General features: G+C 31.5%; 1 protein-coding gene across 1 annotated transcript in view; it reads right to left on the reverse strand.

Moving 5' to 3' along the window:
• Positions 1–20,796, reverse strand: part of LOC143640173 (uncharacterized) — an 83,018-nt gene extending 62,222 nt beyond the window's left edge. The window contains 9 exon segments of the mRNA XM_077108073.1: positions 3,663–3,716; positions 3,969–4,058; positions 4,461–4,568; positions 8,009–8,062; positions 12,477–12,530; positions 16,393–16,446; positions 20,312–20,356; positions 20,479–20,532; positions 20,653–20,796. Of these exon segments, the coding sequence (XP_076964188.1) occupies positions 3,663–3,716; positions 3,969–4,058; positions 4,461–4,568; positions 8,009–8,062; positions 12,477–12,530; positions 16,393–16,446; positions 20,312–20,356; positions 20,479–20,532; positions 20,653–20,796 (657 nt within the window).
• Between the last annotated feature and the right edge of the window lie 399 nt (positions 20,797–21,195).

Below are 21,195 nucleotides of genomic sequence, written 5' to 3' on the forward strand. Positions count from 1 at the left end.
CCAACAGATCAGACATTTCCCTCTACTATTCCACTGTTATCTTTTTGATTAACATCACAATACAGAACTTGTTACTTTTCTTGCCAAGAAAAATCATCATTCCTGATTCCTTCATTTTAAATAAAACCACACATTATCAAATCTTATAAAATGATAATTAACAAAAAAATTTTCTAGATAGGTTAGAGTTTGCATCTAGAAGACCAATTTTTGTTGTTATTGTTGTTGTTGTTGCTCCGCTTTGCTTTGCTTTAATCTCTGTCAGTTGGAATAAATTTTTTTTCAAAGTCTACTTCCACATGCACATGACTGAATGACTGCTATAACTGAAGCCAATGGAGGCTTGTTTGGCACTTGTTACAGGCTGGAATCCTCAACTTGAGTCCCTCCTCCATTTTTTACTGTGATCATAGCCACAGTTTTGGAAACCCATTCCCGTGAAGGTTGCCTCTCTTTTCAGTGCATCCTCCTCCAACAATTGGGGAATAGCTTTAATTGGTTTATGCTTGAAAAATCGGATGAAAATTTACTGTCAGAATAAGTAGTTATTCAAGATTAAGTCAAAGTGAGTATTTGAGAAACATTTCTACTAATAAAGGATAAAAACCTTTAAACATTTTTTGTGACTTCCATGAGGTTTTAAATTTTTATGTATGAATTTTCCCTTTGTTGTTGATACAGATGAAGCAAAATGGTTCTAGGTTTGGAAGGCAACATTAAACTGTCATTCCCTCAAAAACACAAGCCTGACATTATCATTCGGTTTTTGTCTTTCCTCACTGCCCATGTCCAAAATTAAAAAAAAAAAAAGTGCTGTTACTCTGCCTTCCTGTGTTGACATCTGCACAGTGCTGTGACTCCCCACTTGCCTGGTCAAGGGCTCACTATAGTATTATAAATTAGCCCCTGAATGTTTACAACCATCTAGCCTTTCCCATCTTCATTGTATATTTTACACTAAGGGAAAAGCTTGTTTTCCTAATATTTTATTTATTCATTATTTATTTATTTAATCCACTTGCTCCAAAGATGTCAAGTCTTCAAATTAACTCCCACTTACCATATTAGAGCTTCAACAATCATATACCATATTTTATTTCTGCTTTAGCTTTACATGATGCAAAATATTTAGCTAAGTACTTAGTTCCCAGCAAGAATTGAAAAAAATTTTACTTCTTCTTCCCAAAGCTTACCCTACTTTAGTTAAACTAGATACGACCTCAAACACTCTATCCCTTTCCTCATGTGTTCTCTCTTATGTTTTTGTAGTCTCCTGTGCTTTGTTTGTAAAGCCAAGTTGAAGGGCCTTTCCACTGATTTCTCTTCTCTCCCTCCCCCCATAGAATTAATATCTATTGTTTGTATGTCATTAGGCTTTTAATCACCAATCAATTGATAGTGCTGTTTAATCTTTAGTGGGACTTTTTTTCTTCAAAACCATTTATCATATTTTGAGTCAAGTGACATCTTTTGTGGTTTTTAATTGTATAGAAAAAAGTATTTAGTAATTTTTATGTAAGTATTTGTTGAAGGCAACTAAATAAACAGCACATTAACTTTTATATTATATGTTGTTCTATATTTAACTGGACAATTTCTAATAAATATTCTGTAAACTATATGTCCAGAGGGTTTATTATGCACCATACATATATATTGGTTTCAGTTGCTCTGAAAACCTGAAAACGCTTATTTGCATGAGTCCTAAAAAAATATTTTAAAACAATTCTTATAGTTATAATTCAGACTTCAATGGAACAATGATCATTGATTTTAAAAAAAATTTATGCCTAAAATAAGATGATCTTATAACCTGAAAGTCTGATTAAATGGATTGCATTCTACTAGAGTTATTGAAGATTTTATGTCCAAATAAAAACTTTTGTCTTATTCAACTATTTTTCTTGATAACATTACCACCACTAAATTGTGAGAGATGTAAAACAATCTTATACATAGGATTTTATAAATTTCATGGAAAGTCAAATATATTCATTGAAATATATTATTTTTCCTTAAAAAATCTTCACCAATTTGAATGATTTATAGATCTTCAGGTCTAAGAATAATGTCAATCACCCTAAAAAAGTGTTATGCTTGCTGTGTTCTCAGTATTAGTTATGGAATACAGACTTTACTCCTATATCAGGCTTTATGATAATTAAATTGAAAGGTATGGAATGATTTCTGTGTGCCAGGTGATGTACTGTGAACATAACCAAAGTAATACAGGGAATTCACAGAGTAATAAAAGAGGCAACTGATGATATTCCAATATAATTTATAAAACAGAAGTCAGAACTCTGAGGCAGGGGGAGTTTCACTAATAAATGATCCATAGAAATTTCTACATCTATGAATAATTGCAATTTTTCCAAGGAGAAAGAAAAAATGCAGTTTCCTAGAAGAACATGAGAGTATAAATTATACTCTCTCAAAGTAGAAAAGATCAAGGTGGTTTGGGGAACAAGAAGATGTTCAGTACCTTAGACTGGGTAGACTTAAAGGGGAAGAATTAGGGGAAAAAATAGGCTACGGTGATTAGAATCAAATTGGAAAGATGACCCAGTAGCCATGAGGAGTTTGATTTCTCAAGGCACAGTGTAGAGTCATGAGAAAGGTATAAGCAAAGGAATGGCATGGGTAAGGAGGTGCATTAAACTAAAATTTATAACTGATCTTAAAAACTGACTGATGAGTGAAGGAAAATGGAGTCAAGAAGAAATACATTGCAAGACAAGGAGGAAACGAAAGGAATCTGAACAGAGTATGGTGATGGAAATGAAGAAAAGGGATAAAGAAACATTTGGAAGTGGAACTAATATGACTTCAACATGCTGCGGATGGTAGTTAAGAAGGGATTTAAAGCAACTTTCCACTAATCAGGCTGATGAAAAAAGATGGAGATTGAGAAAAGGCCACCAAATATTGCCTTTGGTCTGTTACAGTGGCTTTTCAGAGTACAGACAGGAATCAAATTGAATTCGAGGAAAAACATGAATACTGTATTCAATGGTTCTCAAAGGAGTTTATTTAGACATATGATCATCAGAAAAAAGAGATTAAAAATCTGATGTTTACTCATTTGCCAATTATTTCATAATGTTAAATTGACTAAATCGATATGTATCATATATAAAATGGCATGTATTTTTCATGTTTATGGGGTTTATTTATATCACCAACAAAATATGAGACTTATGAAGTACTTAGAATCTCAAATTAAGCCTGTTTTGTAGCAAATGATGACTGAATATAATATATAAGCAATTCAATCTTATTTTATGATTAATTTTAAAATGAGAGGAAAAGAGATGGAGTAAAAAGAATTCAAATTATAGCTTCTCCATGGTTTCCATGACCATGAGTTTCTATTCTTCATAATTATGATTTATTTCTTTGCTAATAGTAAGAAGCAAAATAGCTCTTTATATCTCTGGACAGAAGTAGAAGCAGAAGCAAATATTTTCCAATCATCTAAACCCTTCTGTTTCTGTCCTCATTAGCGCATGCAATTAGTAGAAACCAGGCATTGACTGATTTGATTGGCATGTGTTTATTTTCTCTCCTACACCCTGTGAGATCACAGCAGGAGAGTAATGAAAGAATAGTTGTGATTTGCAATCATAGATAGCGTAGCTATGGATTATCATCATACTTACAACTGGACCAGGTGGGCCCTGGGGACCTTCTCCTCCTTTCAGTCCAGGTGCACCCTGGGAGAAGTGTAAAATCAAAGAAAATGAATCAATGTGAACTAAATATAAATGGAAGGAGATGTATGATTGATAAAATGAGAAAGTCAGAAAGTATTTTTTGATACAAACATATATACATATATACAACGATAATCAAATGCTTATGTTTACATATGTTGTCTTAAATACTCAGGATTCTATTTAAGCTCTGAAAAAAAATGCTTGTAATAAGCACTTCCATTCACACACATATTTATATGTTGATCATACCTGAGCTCCAGGAAGACCTTGTTCACCTGGGAATCCACGTAATCCTGCTGGTGCATCTTTCCCTGAGATCCCTTGAGGTCCTGGATCACCCTAAAGAAGATAATATAAATCCATCAATAAAGAGTAATTTCTACACATGTTTGTATGAACAAAATTGTAGTTACCTCCAACCTGCTCTCAGGAAAGCTTAAAAATTACTTAATAATGAAAATTTTGTGTGGAATGTCCTGTACATTAAAATGAAATAACAATACCTCTATTTAAGGATTTATATGTATAAATCAATAGTTTTATGGTCAATGAGCTAATTGTGCCATTATTCAGTAATATCTTCAAGTATAATAACCTTATACTAAATATCTTCCTGACATGTTTTTCTGACATTAATTTAAATACTAACAAAATAGAGAGACTCTCTGGAGAAGTGGTAAGCAGTACAGTTAAAAGCAAATGAATGCTTGGAGCTAAGAAAAGTCCTTAAGGATGTCATACCTTTGCACCTTCTTTTCCTGCAGCACCAGGAAGACCTTGCTCACCAGGAGGACCAGGAGGGCCAGGGTGCCCACGTTCACCTATGGGACCAGTCTCACCTGTTGGTCCCTGAATTAGATAAGCAAAACCACATTAGTTTGCTCTTTTAATTTTTGATCAATATAATGCATACTCAAAACATATCTTACTCCCTTTTACAAAAGTTTATCCTTTTCCTTTATTTTCATGCTGTTCTAAAAAGCACTTCTTATCAAACACTGACAGTGACATATCTGACAAAAGTCTGAAATGATTTCTTGCAATCGTGGTTAGGATATCCAAGGGTACAAAAGAAAAAAAATACACAAAGTCTAAAAAGATATTTTCCTTGTTTAATACTAGAATTGCTTCAGTGTAAGGGCAGTCCAAGTATTGTTAAAAACTGTTTTGGAAGCCAGGTATGATGGTACACACCTGTAATCCCAGCAGCTTGGGAGACTGAAGCAGGAGGATTTGAGTTCAAAGCCAGCCTTAGCAATGGCAAGCAAATCAGTGAGATCCTGTCTCCAAATAAAAATACAAAATAGGGCTGGGAATGTGGCTCAGTGATCAAATGCCCTTGATTAAATCCCCAGTACCAAAAAAAAAGTTTCATGCCATTTCCCTTTTTATATAAGGTGTTAAATCAGTTTAACAATAAAGAGACATTGGTGATATATTGATAGGTACTCTACTGAATCACTACTTGATAATAAGCCTAGACCCTGGGAACTCAAAAACTCAAGTAGTTCTCTTCAGAATTTCCATGCACTGGAGACCTCTCTATTTCTAATTTATATTCATTTGAAAAAGTCTAAGGAATGTGGCAGGGGGCCCCTGAAAGCAGTGAGTTTGGGCCAGAAGTTCCTTTAGGCCAAAGGTATAACAAATAGCCAGGTCCCTTAAATTGCAGCAAATGCCAAAATGAAAAATGTCAGGTCATTAATATGTCCCCTGACTGGTACCATTTGTGGTCCTAGAGTGTAACAAGCTATCAAGTATAAACAAGGAATGGTGACCAGCTGGTCTCTATGTTCACTTAGAATAAACAGCAAGATGAAGGATTTAAGTTGAAGATATATAAAGAGGAAAATTCCAAATGTTAAGGTTGTTATACAGTGAAATGTGTTACTGAAGTTGCTTTGGAATAACATTCCTTGTTATTTTTCTAAAAATGCAACATATTTTTAACCTTTGGTCTTGTATAAAGAACACATGTGCCCCAAATATTGGCACACGTTTCTAGATTTATATTTCTTTATGTAATAACTGGAAGTCTTCAACTATTATCATGCAAAAGTTTTTCTCCCAAAGATAATTTTTTATCCAAATGCCAGGATTCACAAGAAAATGATATGAAATTGTTACTAATTAAATAGCTATATCAGTGAGACAAAAATGGGCAGAGATTTATACAAAAAAAGATGAACTATTTCTTCCATTACTTCACTCCCTTTATTCTAACATGAAAATATAGTTACATTTAAAACAGGGAGTTCAATTATTTATTGATTTATTTATTTGGTACCAGGCATTGAACCCAGGGGTATTTAACCATGGAGTCATATTGCAAACCCTTTTTATTTTTTTATTTTGAGACATTTCTTACTAAGTTACTGAGGCTGGCTTTCAACTTGTGATCCTCCTGCCTCAGCTTCCTGAGTCACTGGGATTATAGGCATGTGCCACTGTGGGAATTAAGATTGTCTTTAAAATAGTTGGATTTCCATTCATAATAGGAAAAATATAACAATGAAGATGTATACTCAATAAAATACCTGCTACTTTTATGCCTTAACATAAAGTAGGAGGAAAAAAAACAAGTCAGGTCCCAGAATTGTAGATGTCTGCATTGGGCAGGGATACATTTTCAAAAGGTATCAGTTCCTGAATATTCAGTTAAGACACCCAACATGTTTACATTCTAGATAGACTAATTCAGTTTCTCCTCAGAGATATTGAGTATAATAGGAATTATGCTCTAGTTATTCTTTCTTTTTTTGAAAAAAAATGGTTATGAAGTTTTTTGAAACAGAAAGTAAAAGTATTTTCAGAGGAAGCTTTCAAATTATTGATTAATGTATATAATATGCAATATATACTTAATATATGTATACTCTTGCTATGTATGGTATACACTGAAATATATTTGTATTACTTATATACTTATTCATATATAAAAGTATTTCCTAAAAAATAGATTTCACTGTATATATATAATTAAAACTGAAGATCTTTAAAAAGAACCCTTGAGTACACACACACACACACACACACACACACCAAAAAAATGCATGATGACATGCATGCTGTATTTCCTTGGAAAAAGAATCAAGAGTTAAAATTTTCCCTTAGGTTTGAAATTATTCTCTGAAATAAAATTATTAAGAAATCCAATAATTCTTCATTTTTGCTTTTGCCACACAAATTCTTAGAAAAGGAGTGTAGTTTTTGTTTCTCTGGGGAGGGATGCATATTTATGGATGTGCATGTTAGTGTATGTGTGAATACATGAGTTACAAAGTTCTAAGAACAAATTATTAATAGGAAAAAGAGTAAAAAAATTAAATAATTAAAACATTTCTCCAACTGATCTTGCTTTACTGTAACTTGCTATTACCAGGGGTAAAATTCCTGCTGAGTAAACTAAAAGTGTTCTGTCCAGTCCATATGTTTTGGGAAAGGATAACAATTTTATTTTTTATGCACACTAATTATTATATGCAGCTCTGTGATACCATAATTCAGGATATTTCTCTAATATTTTAGTTGTCTGCTACCTGTCTTGAGAGAGATTCTTTTTTTTTAAAGAGAGAGTGAGAAAGGGAGAGAGAGAGAGAGAATTTTAATATTTATTTTTTAGTTATCGGCGGACACAACATCTTTCTTTGTATGTGGTGCTGAGGATCAAACCCGGGCCGCACGCATGCCAGGCAAGCGCGCTACTGCTTGAGCCACATCCCCAGCCCCCAGAGAGATTCTTGTCTTAACCAATATTTTACAAATGCTCAAGAAAACAAAATAACACTTATTCCTGATATGAATAACTGTTGTTATGATGACAAAACCCCTTAAAAACATGCAATAAGTTAGAAATATTAAAATTTATAAATATTGTTGAATTCTGAGCTTTATCATATTCTTCTAGGCCTAATTAATACTCAAAGGCCTGAAGTCATTTTGTAATTTTAAATTCTAAATGGACAAACTCTTTAGAAAGAATTTGGGGTTCATGAAATATAGATGGTGCCATGGTCAGGCTTTAGTGTTAAACTCATTGTGAATTTCTGATACACTTTCATTATATATTCTTCTCTTTTATTGATACAGGCAAATGAGAACCTGCTTCAATTAAGCAGTTATTTGCTAAATATCATTTGATGTTGGTAATCTTCAGATACTTAAATGTGATCTGAAATTTAAAAATAAAACATTTGGAATCATAATAACATGGATCCATGTTACACAACTTATTAAGGTGAAAAGATAAACATAAAAATATATCTCATTAGCAAAATAAAGGAACATACCTGTGGTCCAACAACACCTCCTGGCCCAGGGGGGCCAGTCTTGCCTTGAAATCCCTAAAGAAACAAAGTATTATCTGTAAAAACTATGCAAAGGACAAAGCACAAATTAAAATTTGACAATTGAATAACTATTAAAAGAAAGTCAACTATTGGCTAAAAATACCTCAAGTGCTTAAATCTGAGTTAACATATTCCAGTTCTTTTAAAAATCCAAAATTTGCTATCTTCATTGCTTCACATTGTAATGCAATAATTATTTTCAATATACTAAAATATAAGGCAGTATGATTAAGCTGGAGCACAAATGTATTCTTAGCCATGTTCTACCAGGTCAAACAACATACAGAATGTTAACATAGCAATGTTTATGGATGAAATAAATGATGATTTAGACATTCTTTAAAACAGTCCACTGATTCTCTATGCATAGATAAATCTTTAGTCAGTGATCTACATATATTTCTTTTTAATGCATTCCAAAAATCTCATAAAATATAAAAGGATACAAAAATACATGTTTTACATATACAAGAGAATACTTTGCATGATGAGTAATCATTTCATCTTTTTACAAATGTTCTTTCTAAAAACCCAAAAGAATATTGTTATAAATACACCTTGCAAATAATGCAATCATTAAAATAGAATCTGGTTGATGTGAACAGAATGCCTTTATTAAATCAAGCTTTGGGGAATTTATTTTGGTACCTACATTTCTCTAGACTTGTGGATTATTCATTCTGTATAATTGCATTATGATAGACAAAGTGCTTTCTCATGTGAGTAAGGTTACATTTAACAGTTAAGAGAACAGATAGAAAAAACTAGGAGGAAAACATTCCAAAGAATAAAATTAAATAAAGTGAACAGTGTTTACAAAAGTTTTGTTCACTGTAACATGTAATAAAACTGGAAATAATAAAATTAGCAAGAAAAGAAGCTAGTAGTCCACATTTGTAGCACAACCTTCCAGGTAATTATGATTGAATTATTTGTAATAGCAAAATTCTATAAGTAAAAGAAATCTAAACTTATAATTATTATAATTTATATCAGAAGGGAAACATAAAACTCTATAATTCTTTTTTTAATATTTACTTTTTGGTTGTAGTTGGACATAATACCTTTATTTTATTTATTTACTTTTATGTGGTGCTGAGGATCTCACATGTGGGAGGCAAGTGCTCTACCACTGAGCCACAACCCCAGTCTCATAAAACTCTATAATTCTTAAGACTATCAGGGTTCCACTTGAGCTATCATTCTAAATAGCCAAACCCACTAATCCTGCATGAAATTATCACAGAATTTATTTAGAATTTTATAGTCAAAATAGCATTTTGCTTAATTTTAACTTTTTAGCAACTGGGAAGTTTGGAAATCTGTCATCATATTTTCAGATTTTATATACACACACACATAATAAACACATATATACATGTGCACAATATATGTGGGTATGAATATGTACACTTCTCCTGGATTTTGTCAACAACCTCCATGACTACATTTCTTACCTCTATGATGATTCATTCTTCCACCTGCTCCAAACTATTTCTAAAACACTCATCTATGTTAAACCCTGACACTTTCTCAATAAGGGCCTATTGGTCATTCCAATTGTATGTGGTTCTGTCTCCAACATTTCCAACATGGTGCTCATGGAAGTACCTTCTCTGAGTTGTGGTTTTCTTTATTTCTTTTGTTTCTTTATTAATGAAGTATCTTCTGTTCACACACTTTCCTGCAGCTATCAGACTCAGTCATTTAAACCTAGAGTGTCACCTAAGAGACTCTCAACATTGAGCTTCTCTCATGTCCCAGTAGACTTGTGTTATTCAACTGCAAACATCTCTTTCTTTGATGATTGCAGTTTTTCAAATCAGGTTCACTCATTTATCTAATTTTAGCCAGAATCACTATCTCACATAAGCAAATCTAATCAACTCATTGCTGAACATATGTCAAGTAATATTGATGACAAAGTTCAGCACAATCTTAAACTTGTTGCTACTCCAGTCACACCTTTTGCTTTGAAAATGTGTTCTAGGTTCGACCCACACTAATCCTCTCACCTGTATCTGAATCATACATTTGCATGACCTGTTCCCTTTGTTTGGATTACCCTTCCCCTTCAAGTTTGACTTGAAGGAGCAAATGCTTTTCTGAACTTAAAAAATATTAAAATCTTTTTCCTTAGTGAATGTGAGAGCAAAAAGTGTATTTAACAATTGATTAAAATTAATCGATTAAATATCAATATTTCATTGAGGAAAGTCTATGAAAAATTTACATTCCACATTTGCACTCATGCATCCTAAGGGGAAAGAGAAAAGCTTGGCTGCTAGCCCAATTGTGGAAGTGATGGATTTTGGAGGAGCTGGAAGAGAGCACTGCCCATATGTCTGCTTATTCAAGACATTTATTGCATTTGCAAGTATCTGATAAATTTACACCAGAGATTGTACAGAAAAACTACACACAGGAGAATTCTTACAGATCAGAATGGGGTTTGCTTGTCTGATATTTTTATGTAAGAAAACTAAACTTACTTTTTAATTTTAGAATAAATGATGCCCTTTTAAAGTCCTTAAAAACAGAAATTAATTTGATATATTCATGGGTAGCTTGGAATATCTAAGACCCAACCAAAATGTAATTCCTATTCTAATAATCTCTAAGGGACTTTATTAATTTTGGCATCAATCCTGGATTTAGCAGTGTCACCGAGACAGATTTGGGATATTTCACTATAATAGGAGCTGTTTCTGATTTTTCCTGGAGACTTGAAAAAGGTTGAAAATGTAAGGCATCAAAATGAATATTGAATTTATGAATGTGGAAGAAGCTAAAAAATAATGAAATAATTTCCTCTTTGAAATAAGATAACACATATATACAAATCCTATCCAGTCTAGATTCTGATCTTATGCAAAGAAATCTTTTGAATTCTAGGCAGCAAAATAAAGTGAGAAAGAACAGTTCCTGGCCATAGGGTGATTCACTCTTCTATGAAAAGAGGTTGTGAAATCAGAAATATAATTTCCCAAAAATAATCCTGGCCTTTGTCTATGAGAAACTACTAGAGAGAAGGATTCTTCCTAGAGGCATTAGTTAATATGCTCTTTTCTTCTTTGTTTAAATTCAGATGTTATATATGACATAGTTATTTCAGAGAAAAGCAGAAGCTCTTGACTAAATTGAAGACAAAGTGATTTTAAAATGGTAATGCTCTAGGTATTCCTTCCTCAAAAGCAATTTCAAAAATATTCCTGTTATTCCCAAGAAATAATGTGATGGTTAAAATGACTGGATGCAAGATTTAAGTGGGAATGTTGTGTGGGAATTTGAGTGTAAATTTCACTGTGGATTCTTATTTAGAGAATCTATATTTTCCTCATCATGGAGATATCATTCCCAAGAGGAAACTCAAACAATTTTATTTTTTGGTCCCACTATAAATCATTTTGATTCAGCTTTGGAAAGTCCAGACTTTGAAATTTCTAGCCTGGATAAAATTAGGAAGCTGTTAAACTAAGAATTGTCACTTGGAGAGTGAGACAGGAATTGGGTTGCTGCTGACAGACTGTTTCTCCCATGGCAGAAAATTAATAATATTTTAAGATTTGTTAACACATATGGCTATGCAATTCCAAATATGTCTTCATGTTGGCAGAAAGCCTTGAAGTGATTTTTTAACCATGCAGTCAAAGATAGTCTATGTTGTGGTTTTCTCAAGAAATCTGGATAAAATTAACCAATATTAAGAAACAAGAATATGTTCCAAGGATATATGCCAAACCTTGAGGATTTCTGACTAGAATAACAAACCATTGGTACATTCAGATATGTAGTTTCATAACAGTGATAAAATAAATCACTAACCCATGAGAATTATTAAGCCATCGAGGAGTTAACAATTTCTCCTGTGCCCAATCATCATCATATATAAGATGGATTATTCAGTTAATTTGTTTAACGTTATATTTCTCCATTTCTAAATAATACAAAATTACTTTTTTCAATCTACATTTCCCTACTCAACAAGAGAGGAAGCATTTGAAATAGTTCCATACCACTTATACCCTTATGGTTGTAACATCAGCAGAATTCACTCTCTAGTTCTGGAAAGAAGAACTTTCTGTTATGTGCATGACTTACAGTAATGTGTGAGGATATCATGAAAGCATCCAAAGAATAACGGGTTCTTGTCCATCAACTCATTATTAAAGTACCATTATTAACAATAAGATCGATTAAATAAATTAACATAACAGTTTTTTCAAGGATATTTGTTTAGGTACAAACATTGGTCTATTTATGTATTTATTCATGTTTAAATAAAAGGTCTAATGGAATTCATTCCTGCATTGTTCTCAAGCTTGTCATTTAAATGTTAAAATAAGTAGCTTCTATGAACTAATGAGGTACTAAAGATTGAAAATTCCACTCAGAAACAGTTACTTACAGTCTCCCCATGTTGCCCAGGGTGTCCTGGCAGCCCATCCTTCCCAGGTGGACCCTGAAATCACAAGTTTTAAATACCCATGAAGTAAATATTTCTTTAATTATAGACTAGAAGAATTATGTTAGACAATTTACTAATATTTCACTGGACATTATATTTTGATGTTCTAATTGATTTTATACTTGGTGATGTTCAGTTTTATATATGGCATGTATCTCTTTAACATAAGTCTATAGCTATAACTGAGACTAAAGAAAAAAATGTAGAATTCTATTCTATACCTTTTACAATTAAGTGAATTTATCTCATTGCATCTTTTTAAAACAATGTTTACATAGATCTGAATTTTATTTTTTTTCTTCCACATGATTAAAATAAAAAATTTTATTTTTATAAAACTATTCTTCAATTTGTGTGTGTGTGTGTGTGTGTGTGTGTGTGTGTGTGTGTGATGTGTTTGTAAGCCAATTCCCTGTGCATTGAAACATGGATAATAGAGAAAGATAGTGTCCTCTAGTGGTGATCCAAACTTCAAACTGACAGGAATGAAAAAGGAATGAAATTTACAAAAACAAAGGCACTTTACATCTAAAATCGCTTCAAGTAAAGGAAACAATGTACTATGCTCAATTCTGGAAATTATCAGGGCCACTTTTTCCCATTCAGTTTTCTTAAAAACCCTCTTGGAAGCAAAATTCTTATGAAGTACTGGAGAGCAACTCTGCCATGGTATTGCTTTCTCTAATGGGTGCAATCTTTGTCATGTCTGAAGAAATAGATGAAGCAATTAACTAAGTACTTAAAGCAAACAACTCTCCAAGGAACAAAACTGGAGCTCCAAGGGCCCAAACATTCTTAGATGTCACTTCAACATTTTTTCATCAAAACATATTACATATGTTTCCATTTCTCACTAGGTCATGAGTAATATAAGATGATGTTTTGCCCTCAGTTTAGAAGTGAAACACAAAATGGGTAGTTCATTCTAAAAGATTTCATCCAGGTTCATGTTTTCAAAACAACAAATAAAAACAATTTTTCTACTTTGTCTCTATTTTGATACAGATGGAATTAATATGATATCAGTTTCAGATAATTATAAAAAATTTACTAAAAGCAGTGGAAGACAGTTAAAGAATAATAAATTTGAGTCTGGTCTTTCCCTATCAAACTAAAACACTTCTTAAATGCTGAGCTTTGCAATCAGTATAAAACATACACACATTTCTAACAAATCTGTAAATATTAAAGTTAAATATCTCACTATATTTGCTGATAGAGATGAAATGTTCATTAAAAAATTATAATCCTTTAAAACAGTGATTTTAGTTCTTAATGATGATATCCTGGAATGAAAGCAACATGATTTTTAGTGGTGTTTCTAGACAGTCTAAGGCAACAGAGTTAATGGTCAATAGGATCAGTATCATCACCACTTTTCTTGATTTAAGTATGTACTTCTAATATTAGGCAATTAATCCTAAATAACTATAATGGCTTTCCACTACTACCCAATAAAATAAAGCCAAATAATTGCTAAATAGTTTATTTATAAATCATAATTTTATCCATCCAAATAGGCTGCCTTTTTGATTTAGTTAATGAAGGATGGAGGAAACAAGTTCATCTAATGGGAGGTGTGTATATACAGGAAGTCAAACTGTGAAAAAACCCTTCCAAATAGTTTTTAAACTATCCAGTGAGAAAACACCCTCATGAACACTAGATTTGATATTTTTCCTACAAATATAAATGTTCCTCATAATAATGATGCTACAAATTTTAATCATTTAAACTTTTTCTTGAATGAGATAACTGTATACTCTCCAAATATGGCAAAAATGACATAAAAGTAAAAGAACCAAAAGAGAACATTCCAAACACTCAGTCTTTGTGTGAGTGTGTGTGTGTGTGTGTGTGTGTGTGTGTGTGTGTGTGTAATTAGTCTGTAGGAGGAGACTGGTTCTATCCCTCACCTCAATTTTTTCTTTCTTTTTCTATCCCCTGCTTTGGTACTGAGGATTAAACCCAGAGGTGCTTAACCTTTGAGCACAACCCTAGCTGCTAAGTTGCTGAGGCTGGTTTTGAACTTACTCCTGCCTCAGCCTCCCAAACCACTGGGATCAATTTCTTCTTTCTATGTCAAAGAGATGAAGGTATTTCTTTACCAAATTTCATAAAACTTTATACCAGAAACATGTTAAGCATTTTTAGTTCATACTTTAATATTTCACTGGATAGTAAACAGTACACAAAGCACTTTATTCAGCAGGGACAGCAATGCTTCTTAATAGTGCCATGTCTCTCCAACTAGACTGTGGGCTTCTAAAGTCTAGGCATCTATTATAATTCTAATACCTCTTAGAGATAAAATGAGTGCATGATCAATGGCTCCAAACTTAACTAAAAGGCATGTGAAAGAACAAACTGAAAAATTCTGAGGAAAAATGAGTCCAATGGCTCTCTTTGATAAGATTATCATATTGCATGGGGAAACAACTTGCAACAATGTAAACAAATATGTAAATGTATAAGTATGATGTATAAATATATCTAACATAGGAAATACAATAATGTTAAGGCTATATGTCTCAAGTGGATTTTTCTTTTGGCTAAATGATCCATGTACATGGCTTCAGAATACTTTTGGACTTACCTTTGAAAATGTGTATATACAGTCACTTTACAAACCACATTTTCACTTTTCTGTGAAACTGCACATATGATATTGCATTTGGAACACAACTCAGTGAGCAAGACATTATGTGCAGGAAATATCAATATATTAATAGTAACTGTGTGTGAATCCACTTTAATCCTATAATATAGATAATAACCTGATATGTTTCTGGTCATAAAGCAGAACTGTTAAGTGTTAAAATGATACTCTTAAGCAGTGTCTAAAATTATTGCAAAAAGTAAGTGATTACCTAAATGGTTAACCTTTAATTCAAGAAGGTTTTTCAAAATAAATGATTCACCAATTTTATTTGTATACACACTAAAGTTTGGAAGATATTTTCTAGTCTAGGCTAGAACAATGATTCACAAACTGTTATGAAACAGAACTATCTGTATGGCTAATTAAAATATGGCTATCAGGTGAAACTTTGTATTTCTACTAATATCCCAAGGGCAGCTGCTGCTGCTGGGCCCAAACAAGCATTTTGAGAACCATTGCACTAGACAGATGGGTGAAGTAATTCTAGTGTATATGAAGAAACTAAATTAAGGAAGGAAGGAAGAAAGAGAAAGAGAGAAAAGGAGGACAAAAGGTAAAGAAAGAGAAAACCACTGAACAGGACTATGTTCCCATTAATATTTAAATATAAAAATAAAGCATTTCAATTAACTTTGGGAAAATATTTAATGATGACATTCAAAACAATATTATAATAAACAAAATTTTATAAGAAGAATATAAGTCAATAAATGTTATGATTACATTTTCTAAAAAAATGCATTCTAGAGCGAAAAATAATAAAAACATATAAATCTCAATGTGATATAAGTGTGTCAGAATGTTGGAAGAAGTTTAGGAAGTGATAATTGAAGATGGATGCAAAATTCCATTTGCAAGATGTAATTTGCTAGTGGAAGATAACAGGGAAATTTCAATAGACCAAATATTTAATAATTAAAAATATTTATTGTACAATATTTAAATAATAAATATTGTAGAAAAGTAATTGACAAAATAATATTCACATTATTTAAAACAATGCAAAATAAGGGGTATTTAAATTACATTAAAATTCTTTGAATTCATAAATGGAAAACATTCTTTTACATTTTATTTTCAATTTTGCTTTTATAAGGATTTAATTACATCTACATCTCATAATTTAAACTGCAACTCTCAAAAAATGTGAAAACATTATAAAATAAAGAAAGAAAAGGAAATTATGACACATACAGGAGGGCCTTTTGGTCCAGGAAATCCAACTGGACCCTGAGGTCCTTGAGGACCCTAAAGTAAATAGTATAGAAAGCTTAATGATATGCCTGGAAAGAGAAACCTCCATGCCTCATGGCTTATTTATTCAGATAAAATACAGAACAACATACAACTTCTTCGCAGTAGTGACAAAACTATGGTACTATGATATGGTAAATAGTACTAATAGAAAAGCAAAATAGTTTTTTACTACTTAAAATTGTACATCACAGGAGCACTGTACATATTTAGAGTTCATATAAAAAAACTAATAGAACAATAGTAGCAATAAGTTCCACAGATTTTTTTTACTTTGAATGTTGGCTATAAACATTCATAAAAGGAAAATTTCAATTCAATGCCATACTTCTCCAAAGGAAAAAAATGTTTAAAAGTGACTCCATAAATTTTCTGGCTCTAGTGAGTCACAAATAAAAGGGAAAATAAGGGACTGAGGCTGTGGCTCAGTGGTAGAGCGCTTGTCTAGCATGTATGAGGCACTGGGTTCGATTCTCAGCACCACATATAAATAAATGAATAAAATAAAGGTCCATGCATCCAAAAAATATTTTAAAAAGGGCAAAAAAGTATCTCAAAATAATCATAAAAGATATCTTTAATATTTGTAGATAAAATGTATTTATTTTTGAGGATGTTACTATCTCATTTTACTCATGTATAAACTTCTTTGGTAGAAAGATAAAAAGAACTTTATTGTATAAGTATTCTCATTAACATTCAGTCTAAATATGCTTTTATAATATTATTCTAGGCTCGATGTTTAATTAACAATATTATTCAACTTTCTTATTTACATATCTTTAAAATGCATGAAGTAGACTCTATTATGATGATTGTGTTGGTGGCAAAAAAAAATGGTAAAATTTAATTCTGTGTATGCCAGAATGTAATAATTGTATTCATATAAAGAAGATATGCAAAATTAAAGATAATATAAATAAAATTTAATAAGTAATAAAGATTTAATAAGATTTATCTACATTCTAAAAGTTTATTGGTGTTGAACTTTAATAGAATTTATTCTTTTAAAGTATCAGTTTAAACTTCTCAGGAGAAATTTCATTACTACTCTTAAGGCAATGCTAGTTCTGCAATAAGCATAAGCTTTTACTATTACCAGCATCTCATCCTGAAATGAAAAGGATTCATCAAATTTATATAGTTAAAAAATATACAACATGAAATTAATAAAATACTGAGAAAATATTTGTAATTTATAAGTTTTTGTACTATCTTTAAACTATGAAAATATGATTCTTAAATATACATCATAAAAAAACTTAGCATTTTAAATAAAAAATTTTAAATAGTATTTTAAGGCTTTACAGTATTCTCTATTCCCCTAACTTCTTCAGACATATTTGCTTTTTAAAATTTTAATACTTTTAAAATAAAATTTGATTTTAAATTTAAGAAACATTTTAAAAATCACTATTTCAATGAAAAGTTTAAAAAATTGAGCTTGCTTTATAAAGTTCCACAAAAAATTGTTCACATATTTTCCTTATATTAGTCAAATATAGTAGTATCCCCTTTTCTGATTTTACTTTCCACAGTGTAAGTGACTGGTGATCAATTATGATCTGAAAATATGAAAGAGAAAATACTAGAAATAAACAATTCAGTGGTTTAAAATTATGTATTATTTTACACATAGTAAAATTTCATCTCCTTTGGTTCAGTCCACCTGGAACATAAAGAATCCCTTATTCAGGGCATTTACATTGTAAATACTACACACCCATTAGTCATTTTGTAGCCATTTGAATTATCAATCAACTGTCATAGTATTGCAATGGCTGTGTTCAATTAAATCTTATTTTACTAAATAAGGTCCTCAAAGCACAAGAATAAGGATGATGGTAATTTTATTGCAGTATGTTATAATCTATTTTATTATTATTGTTAATAGCTTATTCTGCTTAATTGATAAATTTTATCATTCATATGTAGAAAGTATAGGGGGGAAAACATGGTTTATATAGGGTTTGGCACTATCTGCAGTTTCAAATACCTTAGAGTTCTGAAGGTAACCATGGCAGGTACAGGTAAAGAGGTACTACTATAGTTTCTGGGTAAGGTAAAAAATGTTTAAAGAATCAGTGTAAAGATTGTGTTTGTACCCAAGTATGAAGACTGTATAATATATCTAGTGTCTAGTTAAATTTTATTATTAGACAAATAATGAATAGTTTTTCATATCCCCTAAATATTACAAGGAGCATGCATATGTCAAAATTACTCACTTTTTAAGTAGAATTCAAATGTAATTAGGTATGTTGGTTCTGTTATATTTTGTTTTGTTTTGCTAAATCTGGTAGCCTCAGACCCAATTAAATCTATTTAACTATTTTTTTAATATTTATTTTTTTAGTTGTAGTTGGACACAACACCTTTGTTTTATTTATTTATTTTTATGTGGTGCTGAAGATGGAGCACTCTATTGCTGAGCCACACCCCCAGCCTGAAAATGCATCTTTCTAGATTCATATTTAAAAAAGACAAAATTACCCTTTGCTTTGATTCTCAAAATGTATTTTTCCCACTCTCAGAGTGTTTTTACAATTACAAGTATTCATACTGTTGGATCTAACCACTATGTCCAAATTAAAATGTGAAAACATAGAAAGCATATTTATAAGCTGGGGACCTGTCTCATTTGCACGTATGAGGACCTGGGTTTGATCCCCAGCACCATGAAAAGCAAACAAAAAGCAAACAAAAAAGAAAACAAAAAGCATATTTACTTATAAAGAAACATGTTGATTGTTCAATTCTGGAATGCATAAATAAAGCACTAAAAGAGAATATAGTCTGTTCTTTAAAAACAAAGATCAGTGTGCTACAATTTGTTAAACTATTCTAATTTGTTTAGTGATTTGGTCAGTTTAATTAATCTAATGTGCTGAATAACTGTAATCATCAAATACATCAAATATGTCCATTATTAACTCAAAAGGTGCAGGAGGAATGGACTTGATTTGGGAATAATTCATCAAGAATGAGAAATGTTAGGAAAGTTTAATTTAATTAAATATGAGCCAAAATCAGAAAGTAACTAATTAAATATTTATTCTTACATCATATGTACTCACATTTTGGTCATATATAAAAACTAAGTTTTACTCACTATTTCTTTTTTGAAGTAACAAAACTACTCTTTCTCAGTTTTCCTTTTATAAAACACCTATCATAAGTTTCAAATAATAATCAATAAAAAATACTAACATGACTATATAATATCAAAAGCTATTACAGATACTAAGAAATAATTCTAATATCTTTGACTGTAATACAGAGGATAGCATTAAAAAAAATCTGGACTCATGCAAAACAGCATTTTGCCAAAAAAGTCAAACAAAGGGCATGCTTGCTCATCTGTATTTTGCTTTATTTTATATCAATTGAAAATCAATTTACTAAATAGTTTTTCTATTTACTGGAATAGATGTTTTGTCTTGAGTTAAATTTATATTGATTGTGGCTTAATGGCCACTGGTAGCTTGCATTCTACCAGCATAATTTTGCTGCCAGCTCCACAGACAAATTGAGTATTAATATGGAAAACAAGACAAGTGGATGAAAGGGCATAGGTGTTTTAAGCACATTTTAAGTAAAAAATTTACATTGGCTTGAGTTTAAGAGTAATATCTTAGGCCAATTACATTATTTCTCTCATTTCTTTAATAAAATTAGTTGCATATTACTCAAAAAGCTTTCATATTGGCAGGGCGAAGTAAATTAAAGAATATGATTTTTTTTTAACTCAAAACAAAATTTTTGTGCATGAATGGATACAGATACTTTTTTCCAGAAGGGTAAACACTTGCAGAAGTACTCATTTTCATCTTATTTTAGGTGACTGAATCATACGTACTCTTTCACCTGGAGGACCAGGAGGGCCATCACCTCCCGAAGTGCCCTAGAAGCAAAAAAAAAAAAAAGAGAGAGAGAAAAGAAAAAATCAGTTTTAATTCCTTGTTATGGCAGCCTCCAGAAAAGGAATTTGCAACAAAGATCATTTGAAACAAGTGCCAACAATACCTTTGGGTCCGGTTTCCCAGTGGGACCTCTTGCACCTCTGGAACCTCGAGGACCCTGCATATGAGAGCAAAACATGAAACTGATCTAATTCCAAGCAAATCCAAAGGCACAGAAACATTATATTGAAAAATTGAATCACAAATGAAAATTACTGTTTTAAATAAAAGCACTCACCATTGGACCACGCTGACCCCTCGGGCCTGGTTTGCCAGCAACTCCCTGCCAAAGACAGTTCAAACCGTTTCCATGTGCTGTATACCACAGTAAATTATGAAGTCTGGCGTTGAAATATGGTTTCTCATGCAAGGACACTGACATTAGCTAGTTCAGGATAAAACAATTAAATATCATACCCGTGCACCTTTCTCCCCATTGGCACCTGGAAACCCAGGAAATCCAGTGGAACCCTAAAATAATAAAAAATAATAAACAGTGAATATGATAACTTAAACTAGCAGGTCAAAAGATGTGATTATTTTGGAAAACAGAAATTCTGACACAGCTGGTAATACTTAAATAAAAATATAATTAAAATCATATATAAGTTTAAAGGGACCACATGAGCTCCACTTATGTATTTGAAATTGAACTTACAATGACATCTGAAATCCTGGAAGCATTGAAAGCATGAATTAATAAAACATGTTTTAGTATTTAACTTCAAAAGTCAAATAATTAATAAAAAATTATAACTCCTATTATAAAAAAGCAGTCCAA

This window comes from Callospermophilus lateralis, unplaced genomic scaffold, assembly GCF_048772815.1.
Source record: "Callospermophilus lateralis isolate mCalLat2 unplaced genomic scaffold, mCalLat2.hap1 Scaffold_130, whole genome shotgun sequence".
Classification (NCBI taxonomy): Eukaryota; Metazoa; Chordata; class Mammalia; order Rodentia; family Sciuridae; genus Callospermophilus; species Callospermophilus lateralis.